The 18299-nt window shown below is 45.5% G+C and overlaps 1 protein-coding gene across 3 annotated transcripts in view; it reads right to left on the bottom strand.

The window, feature by feature from the left end:
• Positions 1–18299, bottom strand: part of IMPG1 (interphotoreceptor matrix proteoglycan 1) — a 1628305-nt gene that overhangs the window by 1109975 nt on the left and 500031 nt on the right. For all 3 annotated transcript variants that reach the window (XM_069235643.1, XM_069235645.1, XM_069235644.1), the window contains exon 3: positions 8816–8982. In XM_069235643.1, coding sequence (XP_069091744.1) covers positions 8816–8982 — 167 coding nt within the window. The remainder of the gene's footprint in view (positions 1–8815; positions 8983–18299) is intronic.

Below are 18299 nucleotides of genomic sequence, written 5' to 3'. Positions count from 1 at the left end.
GGCACTCTCTATCCAAGCCCTTGGAGAGCACTTCTTCACCTCAGCCAGAGAGCAGCAAGGCAGGAGGGCAACATCAAGGCAGCAGTCCTTCAAAGAAAGCAGTGAGGTGAGTCATTTGGGCAGCCAGGCAATTCTTCTTGGCAGGATGCAGGTTCTGGGTACAAATTTCTTCTCCAGGAAGTGTCTGAGTTGGAAGGGGCAGAGGCCCTGTTTATATACCCAAATGTGCCTTTGAAATTAGTTAGACTTCAGAGAGTGGCTTAGAAGTGCACAAGGTCCCCTTTCAGTTAAATTCTGTCTGCCAGGGTCCCATTAGGGGGTGTGGCAGTCCTATGTGTGAGAGCAGGCCCCCCACCTTCCCAGCCCAGGAAGACGGATTCAAAATGCAGATGTATGCAAGTGAGGCTGAGTATCCTGTGTTTGGGGTGTGTCTGAGTGAATGCACAAGGAGCTGTCAACTAAACCCAGCCAGACGTGGATTGTAGGGCACAGAAAGATTTGAGTGCAGAGAAATGCTTACTTTCTAAAAGTGGCATTTCTAAAATAGTATTATTAACTCCAACTTCACCAGTCAGCAGGATTTGATGTCACCATTCTGGTCATACTATGACCTTCCTACTCCTTTCAGATCAGCAGCTACCACTCAAACAATGTCTGAGGGCAGCCCCAATGTTAGCCTATGAAGGGAGCACGCCTCACAGCAGTGTAAAAATGAATTTAGGAGTTTTACACTACCAGGACATGTAAACTACATAGGTATATGTCCTGTCTTTTGCCTACACATCACCCTGCCCTATGGGTTCCCAAGGGCATACCTTAGGGGTGTCTTATATGTAGAAAAAGGGGAGTCTTAGGCTTGGCAAGTACTTTTAAATGCCAAGTCGAATTGCCAGTGAAACAGCACACTCAAGCCTTGCAATGGCAGGCCTGAGACATGATAAAGGGGATACTTAAGTGTGTGGCACAATCAGTGCTGCAGGCCCACTAGTAGCATTTAATCTACAGGCCCTGGGCACACATAGTGCACTCTACTAGGGACTTATAAGTAAATTAAAAGGTCCAATTGGGTATGATCCAATGTTACCATGTTTAGAGGGAGAGAGCATATGCACGTTAGCACTGGTTAGCAGTGGTAAAGTGCGCAGAGTCTTAACACCAGCAAAAACAGTGTCTAAAAAGTGGAGGGAGGCAGACAAAAAGTTAGGGTTTACCACCCTAAGGCTGTCAGGTCTAACAGCAAGTGACTGCTGGGACGAGTGGAGAGAACTGGAATGGGAGTACCAGGTGATGCAGTGATTGAGCTAGATGGGTCCGAAGTTGTGGAGTGCTCTGTAGGCGTGTACGAGGAGTTTGAAGTTGATCCTCTTCTCGATGGTGAGCCAGCAGACGTCTCTCAGGTGTTCTGTGAAGTATTCTCGGTAGAGGATGTTCAAGACGAGTTTGGCAGCGGTGTTCTGAATTTTCTGCAGCTTGCTCAGGTTCTTCTTGGATGTTCTGACATAGAGGGCATCTACTCGTGATTAGGGCATGTGTCATGGTTTTTCAGCAGTTGGTTGGTATCCATCTGAAAATCTTCCATAAGAGTCGTAGAATGTGGAAGCAAGTGGAGGTGACGGAGTTGACCGGTCTGGTCATGGTGAGTGTTAAGGAGAGAATGACGCAGAGGTTTTGTGCATGGTATGTGGGGGTGGGTGGCCTTCCAAGTGTTGAGGGTCACCAGGAGTTGTCCCAGGCTGAGGAGGAAGGTCCCAGGATGAGGATCTCAGTCTTGTCAGAGTTCAGCTTAAGGCAGCTCTCCCTCATCCAGGTGGAGACTGCTTTCAACTCATCCCTGAAGTTCTTCTTGTCTGTTGAGGGGAGCTCGGTCAGGGAGGTGATCAGCTGGGTGTCATCAGCATACGAGACGATGTACATACCATAGTTCCTGACGATAGGGTTGAGCGGGATCATGAACATGTTGAACAGGGTGGGGCTCAACAATGATCCTGGGGGTACTCCACAGCTGATGTCTGTAGGTTCTGACAGGTGTGGCATGAGCCTAACTTTCTGTGTTCTGCCTGTCAGGAAGGAGCGTATCTTTTGGAGGGCCTTGCAGCGTATGCCTGCTGTGTCGAGTCTGGCACATAGGGTGCAGTGATATACTGTATCAAAGGCAGCTGAAAGATCAAGTAGGATGAGGGCTGCAGTTTGGCCACAGTTGAGGAGGAAGCGGATGTCATCAGTGGTGGCAAGCAGGGCGGTGTTGATGATGTGGTTAGTTCTGAATCCTGATTGGGAGATGTCCAGGATGTTGTTGTTCTCGATGTGTTGATGTAGCTGAGTGTTAATTGCTTTCTCAGCGACCTTAGCTGGGAAGGGCAGCAGTGAGATGGGGCGGTAGTTCTTGAGATCCATTGGGTTGGATGTGGGTTTCTTCAGAAGTGGGCAGATCTCGTCGTCCTTCCAGTCTTCGGTGAAGGTTGCTGACTCTAGGGAGAAGTTGATGGTCTTGCAGAGTTCGGGGGCAATCAAGGCCCTGGCCTTTTTGAAGATCTAGTGGGGGCAGGGGTCCATAGGGGATCCAGAGTGGATGCTGCTCATGATGGAGTGAGTCTCACCTGTCATGGGGGGGGGGGTCCAGGTGTTAAGGAGTCGCGTGGGTTCAGTAGATCCTGGTGTGTTGTTGATGAATTCAGAGAGTCTTAGGGTCCAAAGCTCTTTGGTCTTCTGATGGAAGAAGGTGGCCAGTCTGTCGCAGAGATCCTTAGATGGAGGGATGTTAGTGGTGTGGCGAATTCCTTGATGACGTTTAAGAGTTATTTAGTGTTGTGTATGGTGGTGTTGATGCGGTCCTGCAGGGCAGTATTCCTGGTGGATCTGATGATGCCATGGTGGAGTCTTGTGACGAATTTGAAGGTTGCAAGGTCTTCCAGGCATTTGCTGTTCCTCCACTTCTTCTCCAGACTCCTGCATGAGCGCTTTGATTCCTGAATTGAGGGAGTGAACCAGCTGGCCTTCTTGGAGGATTGTTTCCCTGTGCTCATTCAGAGAGGAGCTGGGGTGTCAGCGCAGCCGGGTGATCCATTTGTGGAGGTTTCGTGCCGAGGTGTTGGTATCTGTTGTGTCGGGGACGGCGAGTTGCTGAGGGTGTTGACAAGTTGCTCCTCTGAGGTCTGGTTCTATTTCCTGTAGGAGGGGCAAGTTGTATAAGGAGGCTGGGGGGCACACAGAGGAGGAGAATGTGGATGAGGAGGTGCAGAGCATGCATGATGTTGTGTTGGGTAACCCTGACTTGCCTGGTGGGAGGGCCTTCAGGGCAGGCAGTAGTGTTTCTTCCAATGGTCTGACTCATGAGGATTTTCAGGACAGACAAGCAGAGAGAATGCACCAATTTGAGTTAGAAAAGCTTGAAATGGAAATGGAAGAGAAAACATTGGCCATGGAAGAGAAACAAATGCTTTTGGCTCATGAGTTACATTTGAGGGAGCTGGAGCAAAAGAGCCAGTCCAGCAGAGATGGTGGTAGCAATATCACAGTGCATCCCAAAGGATCTAGTGAAGGATTTCAAAAGGGAGGATGACATATACCTGTGATTCAAGGGGAACGAATCAGCTCTACACATGAACATTGTCCCTGAGGTACACTGGGGGGCGGATGTGTGGAAAACTTTGAGGTAGAGGGGGCACCCTGACATCCTTAGGGGATCCTCAGGGACTCACCAATGCTATCATGAAGGACACCCTTTTCACCAGGGATGGTCTCACCCATGAGCAGTACAAAGAGAAGTTTAGGTCCTATAAGAAAAAGGAGTCCCAAACTTGGTTGGAAAATCGCAGACTCTTTTTGCAGGTCACTGGATGGTTTGGTGAAGGGCAGTAAGGTAAACACTTATGAAGGGTTGTACAATTTGACTGCATGGAAGCACTTGTATAGTATTTGGTTTCCAGAGCAGCACCAGCACTAGCACCTAATTTACAGCAACCTGACTGACCCCGGGAAGCTTGCCCACGAAGCAGACCGGTGGGAGAGCACCAGGGTCCAAAAGAGGTATGAGGGAGACTCCACCAAGGGTGGGCAGGGTCCTCATTAGAAGAAGGAGGGGTTAGTTGTAAACAGGGGAAGTTCTCTAAAGGACCCCAACCTAGTTCCCAGGGTCAGGATTCCCAGCCCCCAGGTGAGAAGAAGCTATGGATCTCTACAGTGAAGCCTTCAGAGAGGGTTTCCCATAAGTGCTATGCATGTGATCAGGAGGGTCACATAATGGGGGATCCCAAATGTCCAAAGTGGACACAGGCACCCACTGGTGCTCAGTCACAGGGGTTGGCCAGTGTAGCGCTTTGGGAGGAGTTGGTCCCAGGAGAAGGGTGGGAGCCAGCTGAGATGACCCATGTCTCAGTAGAGTCAGAGAGATGGGACAGAGGACCCTTGTGCCTGAGAACACTAAGAAGTGCAGGCAGAGGGTGACCATCAACGGACAGAGGGTGGAGACTCTGAGAGTCACAGCAGCAAGTGTGACTACTGTGAGGTGTCACCTGGTGTCTGAATCGCAAGTAGTTCCCAATGTACTTAACCAAGTAGTTGCAGTAGACAACACAGAGCACCTGTGTAAGGTAGCACAGGTTCTCTTTGAGTGGGGCGGAGGGTCTCAGGTTCCTTGAGGGTATCTGTGAGTTCAACCATGCCTGTTGACTATCTGCTAGGCAATGATCTAGAAGATTCCCCTTGGAGTGAAGTGGAACACTGGTCACACTTGGACATGTTGGGTCTGCCTGGGTGGGCGTGTATGAGCACCCAGTCTATGGCAGCCCATTAGAGTGATCAGGAGGCCCTGGAGCCTGAAAGAGTGGCCGAAGTGCCTGCCAGGAAGAGGATGGGCAAGGGGCGTGGGAAACCTGCACCAGATGTTCCCACAGTCCAGGAGGAAGATGAAACTGAGGGGAACACCCCAGAGCCCATAGGGGAACAAGTGGTTGAACTGAGGGAGGCACCAGAGCTAACCCATTGGCAGCAGGAAGGGGGTCCCACCAGGGAATAATTCTGTGAGGCACAGATGTCATGCCCTACTCTTGAGGGTCTGCGGTGACAGGCTGCAGACCAGGCATCTAGCAAGGAGTCTGGAAAACACTAGATCTACTGGGAGGATGGCCTCCTGCATAGCGAGCCTGGGGCAGCACAAGTGCTGGTGGTACCCCAGTGCTTCGGGGCCTTCCTACTGGATCTGGCTCTCAATGTGCCTTTAGCAGGACATTTGGGGCAGGACAAGACCTTTGAGAGGCTTGTCACCTACTTTTACTTGCCCCAAATGCACAGGCACTCTGAAGCACATTGCATGTCTTGCCAAACTGGTCAGGCAAGTGGCAAGAGTGGGGGAAATGCAAGGCCCCCCTCCAACCTTTTCCTGTCATGAGCACCCCGTCTGAAAGGGTGGGCATTGAAATTGTGGGGCCTCTGGATCCCCAGACAGCCATGGGCAACCAGGTTATCCTGGTATTGGTGGACTATGCCACCCAATACCCAGAAGTCATCTCTCTGAGGTCGATGACAGCACCTGTCATGAACCAGGCATTGATGGGGATTTTTACCCACATGGCGTTCCCCAAGGAGGTGGTATCTGACTGAGGAACCAACTTCATATCTACCTATATGAAGTCTCTGTGGAAGGAGTGTGGAGTAATGTACAGGTTCACCACTCCTTATCACCCCCAAGGAAAATAGTTGGTTGAAAGGTTCAACCGCACCCTGCAGGGCATGAATATGGGTCTGTCGGAACTCCTGAGACGTACGTGGGATGTCCTCTTGCCATGCCTCCTCTTTGCTTACAGGGAGGTATCACAGAAGGGTCTTTGTTTTAGCCCCTTTGAACTGCTGTATGGCCACCCTGTAAGGGGGCCTCTGAGTTTGGTAAAGGAGGGCTTGGAGAAAACCTCCAGTAAGCCACCTCAGGACGTGTTTAGCCTCGTCCTGGCCTTTAAAAACCAGACTGTGTGCTTCAGGAGACTCACTCAGGAGCATGTAGAAGCAAGCCAGGAGGACATGAAATGCTGATTTGACCAGGATGCCATTTTGGTTGTGTTTAATCCTGGCCAGAAAGAGTCAGTCATGGCCCCAGTATAGCCTTGTGCTCGGCAGAGCAAGTGGACTGGGCGTTTTGAGGTGGTGGAGCGTAAGAGTGATGTCACCTATCTGGTGAACTTGCAGAATCCCAGGAACCCATGGAGGGTCCTGCATGTGAACCGCCTCAAACATCACTTTGAGAGGTCTGAACTGACTTTGCTATTGGCATCAGATGATGGGGTGGAGGAGGAGGGGGAACCTCTTCCTGACCTCCTGTCTGCTCAGGTGAAAGATGGGTCTGTAGAGGGTGTGAACTTCTCCCCAACACTGACCCCAGAGCAACAGAGGGACTGTTGCCGTTTGCGGGGACAGTTTGCCTCCTTATTTTCCTTGACCCCAGAGGTCACTCATCTGTGTACCCATGATGTGGGCACTGGTGACAGTCCACTTGTGAAACACAAAGTTTACAGGGTGACTGACAAGGTCAGGGCCAGCATCAAGGATGAGGTTTCCAAGATGTTGGCATTAGGAGTAATTTAGCTCTCCAGCAGTCCTTGGTCCAGCACCGTGGTATTCATCCCAAAGGCCCCTCAGTTGGGTAATGCAGATGAGGGAGGAGAACCCCAAACTGTTAAGGCGGTCCCTCTTCCTACAGGGAATGGAATTCACGGTGGAACACCGCCCTGGTACAGAACACCCCAACTCTGACAGTCTGTCCAGATTCTTCTGCCTTAGTGATGAGAACTCCCATGAGGTTGGATAGTTCTCCTCACTTTCAGCTGGGGGGGACATGTGTTAGACCTGGTATCCTTGGGGTCTACGATTGCAAGAGTACAACGACACAATCTTGCATCATCCAGGGAAATATCAAGACCCTGCCGAGTACTTCTTAAAAGTGCCTATACAGTGTCAAGGGACCTCATCTAAGACTGCTGAAGCCTACATAAGTTTCATTGTGACATCAAACACACCAGCTGCCATTTTGATGGAACAAAATTTCATTGTCATAAGTCAGGATATGGACATGTTAAAATTCAAAGACATTACTACACATCAGTCATGGAATTGACAGGCTCAACCTCTTACCAGTGACAGCGAGTATTAGAAGTACAAAAATGTCAAAAATGAATTATCCGTGATTCCAGAGGAATTATCCTGAGAGGTTCAAAAATTGACATTCCAGAGAGTGTGAGACAACAAGCAATTGAATTAGCCCATGAAAGACATCATGAAATCATTGCCACTAAACAGGCTCTGCTAGATCAAGTCTATTTTCCTTATCTTGATGACTAAGTTAAAAAAGAGTTGACATCTGTGTAACTGCCTGTCATCTAAAACTACTCAACACCCCTTGAACATGTCAAATTTACTAAAGCACGACTGGAAAAGGACTTCTGATGACTTTTTCAGTCCACTTGACAATGGATCTCACCTGATGGTGATTGCTGATGAATACTCTTGCTTCCTATTAATTGAAGATCTCTTGTCTATGGCTCAGAGTCTTTGAGAGATTAGATGACATATTTGCAACATGGGGTATTCATACAGTTTTGGAAACTGACAATGGCTCACCTTTCAATAGCAGAGAATTCAGAGACTTCCTCAATCTGCTTAACGTGAAACATCAGAAGAGCAAACCTCTTTGGCCACAGGCTAAGGGCCTAATTGAACGTTTCATGAGTAGGTTAAAGAAAGTTGTTCTCATTAGAGAAGCTCAACCTCAAGACTGTCTTGAATTCTGCTTTATGAGCTTATCGTTCCACTCCTCACTCAACCACAGGTAAAAGCCCTGCATAGTTGATGTTCAAGAGAGCCATAATGACCAAGTTACCTCGGTGGACCAACACCAGATCAAAAACTGATACAGGGGCACATACAACAGACTTGAGCCGTAAACAGAAAATTAAGGCCTATGCTCACAAAAGGCAAAATGCCAAGGGCATTGTCTTGACACGAGGAGATCAAGTGCTCGTTCGTCAGTCACAATGACATAAGCCTGATGCTCCTTTTGATGCTGAGCCATTTCATGTTGCAACCAGCAAAGGGCACATGGTGACTGCCCAAAGTCAAGGAAAATCTATCACACAAGATTCCTTGCACTTCAAACATGTTGCTTAATGCTCATTGGACACTAATGTCAATGTAGAGACTGGCTAAAGAGAGAATACTTGGAGAATCCCAGACTGCCATAACTCCTACATCACCGAAGCAGATCAGGAGAACTCTAATTACTGATTCCCAGTTTAAAAAGACACAAACTAAGTGAGTCGTCAGAGCACCAAATAGGCTCATTGAAGAGTTATGTCTATCTGTTGTAAAAAGTTTCAATTTTTTATTTAACAGTGGTAGAGATGTTGTGTCTTGTGAATATGTACGGTGGAACATTTCTAGATCCTGAAAGACTCCATAGAATGATGACATACGTTTTAGAACACTATGAAGTGAATGCAGATTTAGAATGTTGAGTTCACAGTTACATGCTGATGAATAAAGATGTGTAATACATAGGTCCGTGTGTGGCATATTCATTGGCAGGTACCCAGGATGGGGAGGGCGGTACACTACCCAACTCTAAATCGGTCCTAAACAATAGAGGAGGATAGAACTTCTGGAGATGTAGGGCCTTATCTCTAATATTGTTCAGAGAAACATTAACAATTGCTAATATTGTTTAAAAAAATATTAAACACCAAGAAGACATAAATATACGTACTATCATATAGCGTGATATTGTGTTGTAATTGTGTTGCAAGTTGTATTTAACAAACAATGTTGTTCTTACCCGTTGAATAATTGTCAGATGTTCCTCAGAATTACTGAAGTTTTTGCCGATATCGAATAAACAGAATGTGTCTTTCTGGCATGCATCAACCCAATATTGATACTCAGGTGTGTAAGGAATCCGATCCAGAAAAATTCGATACGCTTCCCAAACCGCCTCTTGACAGACTAAAAGGTAAAATATATATTTTTTTTTACCTCAGATTAATGAAGTGAAATGCCACAAAGCAAAACAGCAAGTGTGTATTCCAGAATACTTTAACAACATAAATCAATAAAATAGCGCGCATTACTTCTGATGGGCAGTTATTTATTCACAATTCGCCGACAGAGACGGACACGAAATAAACGTATGGATTACTTCCGTTCTTTTTATAGTTCACCTTCTTGTTGTGAGTTTTCTGTCAACCAGCTGTAGTGAGTAAGAGAGCGAGTGAGTTAGCAAGTCAGTCTGTGAGGGCACCTAAGCAGCACTGTCGAACGTATCTCAGCACTGTTCGCTCTGAGCCTGAGCCTTGATTTCCAGGTCCTTAATAGAACTTAAAAGTAGGACTTTCCAGAAAGTTCTAAACATGGAGTGGAATTGTCTGTGCATAAATGTCCAGAAACCAACTAATAGAAGTGAAGTGAGACTCATAAGCCTAAAAGTGACTTGGCTTATTTTATTTTATTACTCATTGATAGGGGCCAGGCACGCTCTTCAAAAGCACATTGACGAAAAAAAACGTAGCAAGCTAAAATGTGTAATGGACTGACAACTAACGAAAACAAGATTTTTAATCATCTGAGCAAGGAGAGAAAGCTGGTTCCGGATTGCTAAAAGCTGAAAAGGGAGGTCATTCCAGAATTTGGGGCTGAGATGTCTAAGAGATAATTGAACTTGTATACGGGGAACAGAGAACAGCCAAAGGGGTGAATCAATTTTTTAACAGTGACTGATCAGTGTCAAAAAATACATTGGGCATCAGACAAGAAGCTGTTTCCTTTCATGAGTGACAAACAATCCATCCTCCAACATGCAGCAACATTTTGAAATATTTTGAGCTTATTTGCATCTTTTCTGAGAAGCTCATGTAGTGACATTTGCAATAATCATATTTTGAGGAGTCAACTGTGGCATACGTGGCGCTGAGAATGAAGAGAAAGATTTTACCTAGATGGTGCCCTGTCTGAAAAGATTTTATGCATTTGGGCTTTGATAATCAACTCTTCTCCCAGTATAATTCTCATTGACTAACTTTAAAAATGGGAACTAGAGAAATGACTGAGAAAGGAAGTAGCGCCTTGTGAAAATCAAAAGTGGAGGGGCGTAATCGCTTATGCTAAAGTACACAGAGCGCGTAGGACATATTTTCAAGACAGCTTTCCACCCCCTCAAGAATCTTGAAACGGATAAGTCAAAAAGCAGCAAATTTACAGTACCGGACAGACTGAAAGCTTTTAAGGTTATAAGCTGCCTGCTCAATGCATCAGCTTTTCTTTTCCTCAATGATATGTAAAAATGGGGTAAATTGGCCTCTGAGTCCCCCAGAGCAGTAGACAAGTTGGAGAATGAGGTCTGAAAATGTAATGTATTAACATTCTAATCTCACCTTCCCTGATCAACAAAGTGAGTGATCCCTAGAAAATCATTCACCATCCTGTACCTTTGTTTAATTCTATGACAAAATTGGGAACGTTACCATACAATCAGAAACACGTGCATTATTGCACTGAAAAGCAAAAAAGTGTGGGATGTATTTTAAGGTGATGAGTTATGCTCCCTGGTTACTTTAAGCCAGTGTGGTAGTGATTCAGCTTCTTCAAGAATGTCCCTATAACCTAACTTGTGAAAGTGTGGCACTCATCTGTGCCACCCAACTGTCTGAAGGAGTAGCAGCCTCCTGGACCTGTTAACCTCTCTTCTCTACACCGAAAGTGATTGTTGCTTTGCTGTACAATACATATGTTAGGCTGTTCTGTGGGTTCTGTCATTGTTGTGAAGACTGGGGGATAATTTGAATTAGATCTGAGTGATTTGTCATTACAGCACACTTTTCCTCCCACAATAACCCCAGTGTGGTGCTTCACTTGCTGACAAAGTACATGAAAATCGAATGCAGATCGGGGTTGCACAAATGCTTTTCACCATTAGATCTAACAGAGTTTCTATCTTGACAATACAGAGAATATGCCTCAGGCTATCAGGTTTCTTGATATATGAATAGCAATAGATGTTGGTACTGATGCACTGTTCATTTCACAGTGAGTCATTATCGCCTGACAGCTCTGCTAAGCACCATGCAGCTGGGGTTGTACTAACGCTTTTCGTATCTTTTCCCACATTATCGCAAGGACTTGATATCATCATGAAAACAGAGCTTGCAGCATGAACAAGGTGGGAATGGGTAATTTCTAGAAGATACTGAAGGCTGTCTTCAGCCTGTCTCTACTGTGTACCTTGGCTTCTGCTGTGAGATGTACATTCTGATTAGATGGCAATGTATGTGGGACTGTCCCTTGGTGTCTCCAGCTGCTCTGGTTGGGAAAACCATACTCATGTGATCAGGTAGTGCACAGTGTGGAAAAGCAACCTCTCACTTGGCTAACACAAGGACAGGACAACGGAGTCTCAAGAGGGTGTGGCCGGAGATGCATTTGCCAGAGTCTGTGTTCCTCTCCACCCATCCATCTGCTACTGTTTTGGAGTACACCTAGGACAGAGACACCTGAACTCCCACCTCAGACCTCGGACCAAAGTAAGAGCCCCTCTTTGTGAGCCCTGTAGATTCCGTGTGGCAATAGTAGACCCTGGTATAACCATACCTGATCACTAGGTGGGCCATTTCAAACACTGTGAGCATGCAGTCACCAGTCTTGGCTCACTGAATCCAGATTGGAAGACAGCACTGACCGCAAGGGGCACAGGCTGACAAAGATCTCAAAATGACATATTGGTAGACACCCAGGATGAACCGCACCTATCCTCACAACAGCAGCACTGGTGATAAAGTGCTCTGCTATACCGTGGAGCGACACACGGTTCTGACATCTTGCAGTTCCGTTAAGCAAATAACACAAGAATGCATTAACTCTTCACTAAACATCAAATCTTTCCACGCTGGCTGTACCATATGGCAAAACAATTGTTAAGACATTTGGGGAAACACTCATCCATAAGTCATACTTTCAATTCAAGTGCACCAGACCTCCTCTGTCTGGGCCGCATTAAGGCAATATAAGGAGCGTTTTTTCTTTGCATTTAATGATTCCTAGTCCCAATTTTATGATAAGACAACCAGAACCACAAGTCACAAAATGCAAATAAACGACTGGATGGATTAGCAATTCACATATGGAACCAGGAAACCAGAGCTCAAATGTCACTCATGTGCTCAGTAAAAATCCATTAATGTCGCTCATATTCATACTGTGGATTTGGCAGCTATGGGCGGAGAATCACATGCACTCCACTCCCATGCTACTTTTGCAATGAAAAAAATCTCTTCAAAACGTCAAACAATAGCTCAGAATGCACATTGTACTATTTCGTTCTTCAGGTTATAGAAAATGTAATGTGGAGACAGTAACCAGTTGCAAGATGCAGCGCGGTAAAGACCTTCTAAACACAGGAGCCAGTGAGATGCATGTGACCTCTGCTTTCCAGGGCCAGGGAGGTGGTGCATCACTAGCAACAAGACAGACCTCAGGCTTTACAGTAGAGCTAGGACCTGCATAAAATCAAAAGCACATGTATCTGCATGCGTTAGTTCGAGCCTTTATGACTCAAAAACAGTGCACAAATAAGCTTTTGGTTATGCATGTTTTCATAACCACATTATGAGGTTTGAAAAATAGTTGCACACTGTTTTCAGTCATTAAAAATACATTGCCCCACACAGCTAAATTTAATAACAAGAAATAAGTAGTTTTGCACTTGTTATTCATTAGTAGTCTGTGATTGCAACATCATTTCAACATCATTTACCATTCTGGTATTGCTACTGCAGTTGTAGACATTTTACCTTCCTTCAACTAACTGAAAAGTGTTAGAAATGGGGCCTCCAGTTGGCAGTGGTTTGCACCTTGTCCAAGTAGGTGCCCTCACTCTAGTCAGGGTAAGGTAGTCATACAGCTAAGATCACCCCTGCTCACCCCCTTGGTAGCTTGGCACGAGCAGTCAGGCTTGTCTCAGAGACAATGTAAAAAGTATTTGTGCACACGAGCAGCAACACAGTGAAAACACCACAAAATTACTCCACTCCAGTTTAGAAAAAAAGCCAATAATTATGCAAGTAAAACAAGATCAAAATGACAAAAATCCAACATACACATTAAAAGAAACACATTTTCAAAGATTAAACCTTAGTATAGCACTTAGTAATACAGTAGTGCCAACTGGGACTATTACAGCATCTTGACTGAGTTGTTCCCAACAGACTGACACCACTCGCCAGGGAGAGTGGGCCGGTCATGGATTTGCATGGAGCCTAGGTACAGTACCTTAGAAAAGAAGGAAACAAAGATGTTGCACGAAGTCGGAGAGGTGAGGCGCAGCTGGAGCCGGTGCGACATTGGTACCTTAGTACTACCAGGGAGGTGAAGTATTGGTTCCTTGTTTCTAGGCAGGGGAGATGAGGCGTTGGTTCCTTGAAGTTGCAGGGGCGGTTATGTGGCATCTTTATGATCCAGCGGGGTCGATTAATTCAGCAGGTCAAGACACAAGGCATTGACTTCACGATATGGCAATCACACCAAGGGGCCATAGGTGCTGGGAAGAGTCAGAGGTGGATGTCACTGACACAGGTGACACAGCACTCAGGACTCACGCTATGATGGGACTTTGGAGGTGCTGCGGCGGGGTCAGGCCTGCAGTGTCGGGCCTACTACCTCGGTCGCGGTCAGTGCGTTCAGTGGGGACCACGGCTCAGTTGCAGGCAGTGGCGTAGAGTCATACAGCGGCACCAGTTCCGAAGCCACTCTGGAGTCGATGTGCTTGTTTCTTCTTGATTACACCAGAATTCACTCTCAAGGGCCCAGGAACTGGATTTGGCACCACTTGGCAAGTCAGGACTCTCAGCAAGAGAATTCAGGTGCTGGCAGATGAAGTCTTTGATGTCCCTGAGACTTCTTAACAGGAGGTAAGTTCAGTCCAAGCCCTTGGACAACCTTTGGAAGCAGGATGTAAAAAGCAAAGTCCAGTTCTTCCACTCTCAGGACAGAGCATTCTAACTATGTGGGGACAGAGGTCCAGTACTTATACCCATTTCTGTCTTTGATGTAGGCAAACCTCAAAGAGAAGTCTTTGTAGTGCAAAGGACACTGCCTTACCCTGCCCTGAACCCAAACACACTCCTTACTTTCTGTAAGGACAGGCAAAGCCCTATTCAGGTGCAAGTGTCAGTTCATCCCACCACTCTAGCTCAGGAAGATCCATCAGGATATGCAGGACATACCTCAGCTCAGTTTGTGTGACTGTCTAAGGTGAATTCACAAACAGCCCAACTGTCATCCTGACACAGACCTGTATTCCACACATAGGCAGAGGCACAGAATGGTTAAGCAAGAAACTGCCTACTTTCTAAAAGTGGCAATTTCAAATACATTCTAAAAACCAACTTCACTAAAAGATGTATTTTGAAATTGTGAGTTTAGAGACCCCAAACTCCATATCTCTATCTGCTCCCAATGGCAAATTACACTTGAAATATAGTTCAAAACAATTCCCGTGTTACCCTATGGGAGAGATAGTCCTTGCAACAATGAAAACTGAATTTAGCAGTATTTCACTAACAGGGCATGTAAAACACACCAGTACATGTCCTACCTTTTAAATGCACTGCAACCTGCCCATGCATTGGGCCTACCCTAGAGGTGACTTACATGTAGTAAAAGGAAAGGTTTGGGCCTGGCAAGTGGGTGCACTTGTCAGGTTAAAATGGAGGTTAAAACTGCCCACACAGACACTGCAGTGGCAGGTCTGAGACACGTTTACAGGGCTACTCATGTGGGTGGTACAATCAGTGCTGCAGGCCCACTAGAAGCATTTGATTTGCAGACTATGGGCACACATAGTGCACTTTACTAGGGACTTACTAGGAAATCAAATATGTCAGTCAGGGATAAACCAATCAACAATATAATTTAGACAGAGAGCACTTGCAATTTAGCATTTGTCAGCAGTGGTAAAGTACCCAGAGTACTAAAGCCAGCAAAAACTAAATGCAGCACACAGTCAAAAATAGGAGGTCAGAGGCAAAACGTCTGGGGATAACCCTGCAAAAAGGGACATTTCCAATAGACAGGTTGAAGGTATGTGTGTAGACAGAGTTTAGTATAAAAAGATAGATAAAGTTGCAAGAGACGTTACTGGTGAGGCAGCCCAATGAACAAGGAGCAGCTCTGCCACAGCAAAAGAACACATGCTGTCCCTAAGCATTGTACCTTCTGTGCCCCTGTTTTCTGTTATCGCTCTGAGTCCCCGTTCACTATTGTCTAGCCACACTGTCATTGTCTCAGATATACCCCCTCCTGAATGTTTTTCTGCTCTATAGTTGTGTCTCTCCAAATGTTTTATAGCCTCCAAAACTGCAAACTTAATGTCTCTAATCCAGTCAATTATCTCTATCCTTTCCAGCACGTACTTCTCCAGCAACTGTATGTCCTTCCTTATGACGTGAAAAGTCATTCTAGATCTTTCCACACACCAAATGATATGCTTATGCTTTTCCCCCTTATTGCCACTTTAAAAGCTTCATATATAGTTCTCTTTGAGGCAACCAAATCATTATTGAATAGAAAGAATTCTATAAAATCCTTTATTTCACTTTTTTGTAAACTGGGCATCCTCCAGTGTTTTGAGTTGCAGTTTTACAAACCTTTGGGAGGCATACAGCCCTTCGGGTGCCATCATACCTTGAGGAGTAGATGATTTGATATTTGATTAATACTCTGTTTCAGTGAATCTAACTATCATGATTTCCTGATCCCTTAGGTAGTCTATGTGTAAGTACGGCCCATGTGCATAAGGGTGAATAGAAAAAACCCTCTCATATTTCTATTTAAATTCCACCATACGTCTACTAGTTGTGAGGTGTCCATAACTGAGAGTAGGGTCTGGTTTTACCCATGTCTGTTGATACAGCTAATGATCTATCAAGTATGCAGTTAAAATCAATGCTCCATTACTTGACATTCTGTATATTAGAGCAAGATGTTTTCTAGTTGTGGGGAAAATATACAGTTATCAATGTCTGGTGCATAGCTGTTCAATGGGAGTGTTTCTTCCCTTAGAGAGACTCCACTATTTGTATAGACCACCACTCCAATGTCATTCAATATCAATACCTCATGGGTATTCTAGCATTCATCCATAGCGATACTCCTCTAGTCTAAAATGCAAAACTCAAATGCCATGATGAACCTCCTACTTGCTACCCACTTTATTGTGCTCTCCATTCATAAGGTGGACCTCCTGTAGCATAACTATGCTCATCTGCCTACTTTTCGAATATGTCTATATTCTCTATAGAAAAACCATCCACTTATATACTTCACATTGCTTGGTATAATGGTCACTTCAGCCATCTACCTTGTGATTTTATTTGTCTAATTTTGCCATACTCAAAGGAACTTTTCTTATTGTGTTGTTATGTTTGTTGAGTAAATGTACCCTACTGCCGACTTGCCCCTCTCTGAAGGGTCACCTCCAAAGTTTTTGCCCTCATCCCTCCTGTTTTCTGCATTTCATTTTGGTGACAATAGGGTTCTGTGCTCTTTACCACTGCTAACCAGTGCTAATGTGCTTATTTTCTTTCCTTAAAGCATGTTAGAATTGGCTTACACCTGACTGGCACATTCAATCTACTTATAGGCCTCTGTAGTATGATAATACATGTATCCAGGGCCTGTAAATGAAATACTACTAGAGGGCCTGCAGCACTCATTGTACCACCCACTTAACTAGCACCTTGAACAATGTCTCAAGACAGCCATTGCTGTCTGTAGTGCAGTTTTGAAACTGAAAAATTCAATAGCGCAGATTTGAAACTGCTAATTCAAATGTGTAAAATAAACCTTTTGCCAGGCCTAAACCTCCCTTTTTAATATATATGAATGACCCCCAAGGTAGGCTGCAAGCAGCCCATAGGGCATGGTGCACTGCATTTAAAAAGTAGGATGTGTGGTTTTAAGTGTTATATGTTCTGGTAGTGAAAAACTCCTAAATTAGTTGTTCACTACTGCAGGACCTATCTCTCCCATTGGATTACAGTGTGTTCCCTTATTACATGTAATAAGTGCTAACTGTTGATTGGGAAGATTTAGGAAAAACAAATATGGACTCAAATTATAATTTAAAATCCTGGCAAGGTCGGATTTTAACTCATAATTCTGAAAATGCCACTTTTAGAAAGTAGGTTTGGTACATTCCGCTTGAGCCTTGAAGTCACATGACTTTGAATAGCTTCATAGCTGGCCTTTGTGTTTTCCTCCAAGACAGTGAGACAAAGAGGGGCTAGGTGTTAGCAGAATGGGACATCCTGCCAGGATGGGTGGATGGGTGGGATGGAGCTGGACCCTGCCCCACCCAATCATCAAAGGGCTTCCTTCCACACACACAGAAAGGAACTTGTCACTAGTTTATTATCACCCCCAGACTACTTGGAGCCTTGGCAGGGGAAGGGGAGAACTTTCGAGAACCAGATATGGAGGTAGCCAGGATGTCACCCCACTTCAAAGGCTGGAACCAAGTATACATATTAGACCTCCTGAACCAGTCTTCAGTACACTTCTAGTCCTATGGACTGCAGAAGTGGGACAGTCTTGTTCCCCAGAGGACTGCCCTGCTGCTCTAGGCCTATATTGTTTTTCAGAAGATTGCCTGTTGCTGAGAAAAGACGGCCATGCTGCTTAAGGCCTTCCCTGCTTTTGTGAAGGAAGACTAGGGTCCTATTTATGAGACCCATGGTGAAGGTCAGCGCAGCAAGTAACTTGCTGCACCACCCTGCACCACGAGAAATGGCACATTGCTGTCCTCTCCCCCTGCGCGGGTGCACAAATTGCTGCCTAGCATCAACGCATATACCCTTTCAAGTGTGCCTGCATTGTGGGGATGATTGCGTTTGGGCAGGAAGGGACACCTTCCTGCACAAATCAATCACAAGAGATGTTTTCCTCTTTCTATGTGTGCTGCTGAATGCAGCACACATAGAAAGAGGAACAAACCAGGAGAAATAAAGATATTTCTTTTGTTGTGTAATTCTTATGCCACCCCTGAGGTGGCGTAGGAATCTGCCGTATTCTCAGACTTGTAAATCTGGGAATGCATCAGATTCCTTCAGGTTCCATGGGTTTTGCGTGGAAACACCCCAAGCAACACCCATGGAACGCCCCTTTAACGCAGTGTTATGCTGGGGCTTCGTAAATGAGGGCCTGGAGCTGCTCACTGGATCTGCTCCTTTCAACCTAGGTTAACCTGAGTGACTCCAAGGGTTAGTTAGCTAACC

This window comes from Pleurodeles waltl, chromosome 5 (assembly GCF_031143425.1).
Source record: "Pleurodeles waltl isolate 20211129_DDA chromosome 5, aPleWal1.hap1.20221129, whole genome shotgun sequence".
NCBI lineage: Eukaryota > Metazoa > Chordata > Amphibia > Caudata > Salamandridae > Pleurodeles > Pleurodeles waltl.
This window is presented reverse-complemented; position numbering and strand designations above follow the sequence as displayed.